Raw genomic sequence first — 623 nt, forward strand, 5'->3', positions numbered from 1 at the left:
TTAACACTGAAATAAAAATTTTGACATTTTGATTTTGATGCTGGACAAAGTGCTAGAGCTCATCTTTGGGACTCACCGTGACGTGTTCGTAGTCTTGTCCGAGCTCGTGAGATCCAGCCACCACTTCTCTCTCGGCGATCCACTGCTCCAGATCGTCCACTTCCCGGTTGAGCTGGAAGAGGCGGAAGCGCTCCTCCAGTTTGCCTCTCCTCTCCTCTGATAGGTCCTTCAGTCCGGCGTACAGCTTATCCACCTGTGACTGACGCATGCCGATCCTCTCACTGCAGCACAGACACATCAGAAGAAGTCAGGACTGATTTTAAGATCATATTCAGAAATGTTCAGCATAAGACGTTAATCGGGCCAGAGGTGTAAAGATTGAGCTTGAAATACAAACGTGAGAGTGTACGTCTAATTCAGATCAATTCCAAATCAGATTCAGAGTCACAATGAGATTCAGATCCAGTTTTAGAATCAAAGTCAGTTTCAGAGCCAGAATCAAATAGGATTAAGATTAAAATCCAGGGGCCAGTTGTTCAAAAGTGATCTGATCGGATTTTGGTCATCGGATTGGAGCGAATCTTGAAAATGGGTTGTTCAAAAGAAAAAAAGGATTCTGAATT

The 623-nt window shown here is 44.0% G+C and overlaps 1 protein-coding gene across 1 annotated transcript in view; it reads right to left on the minus strand.

The window, feature by feature from the left end:
- The window catches only part of sptbn1 (spectrin, beta, non-erythrocytic 1), a 114,124-nt gene that overhangs the window by 15,629 nt on the left and 97,872 nt on the right, over positions 1–623 (minus strand). Inside the window, 1 exon segment of the mRNA XM_016240805.1 lies at positions 77–198. Within this exon segment, the coding sequence (XP_016096291.1) occupies positions 77–198 (122 nt within the window).

This window comes from Sinocyclocheilus grahami, unplaced genomic scaffold, assembly GCF_001515645.1.
Source record: "Sinocyclocheilus grahami isolate Dianchi unplaced genomic scaffold, SAMN03320097.WGS_v1.1 scaffold601.1, whole genome shotgun sequence".
Lineage (NCBI taxonomy): Eukaryota > Metazoa > Chordata > Actinopteri > Cypriniformes > Cyprinidae > Sinocyclocheilus > Sinocyclocheilus grahami.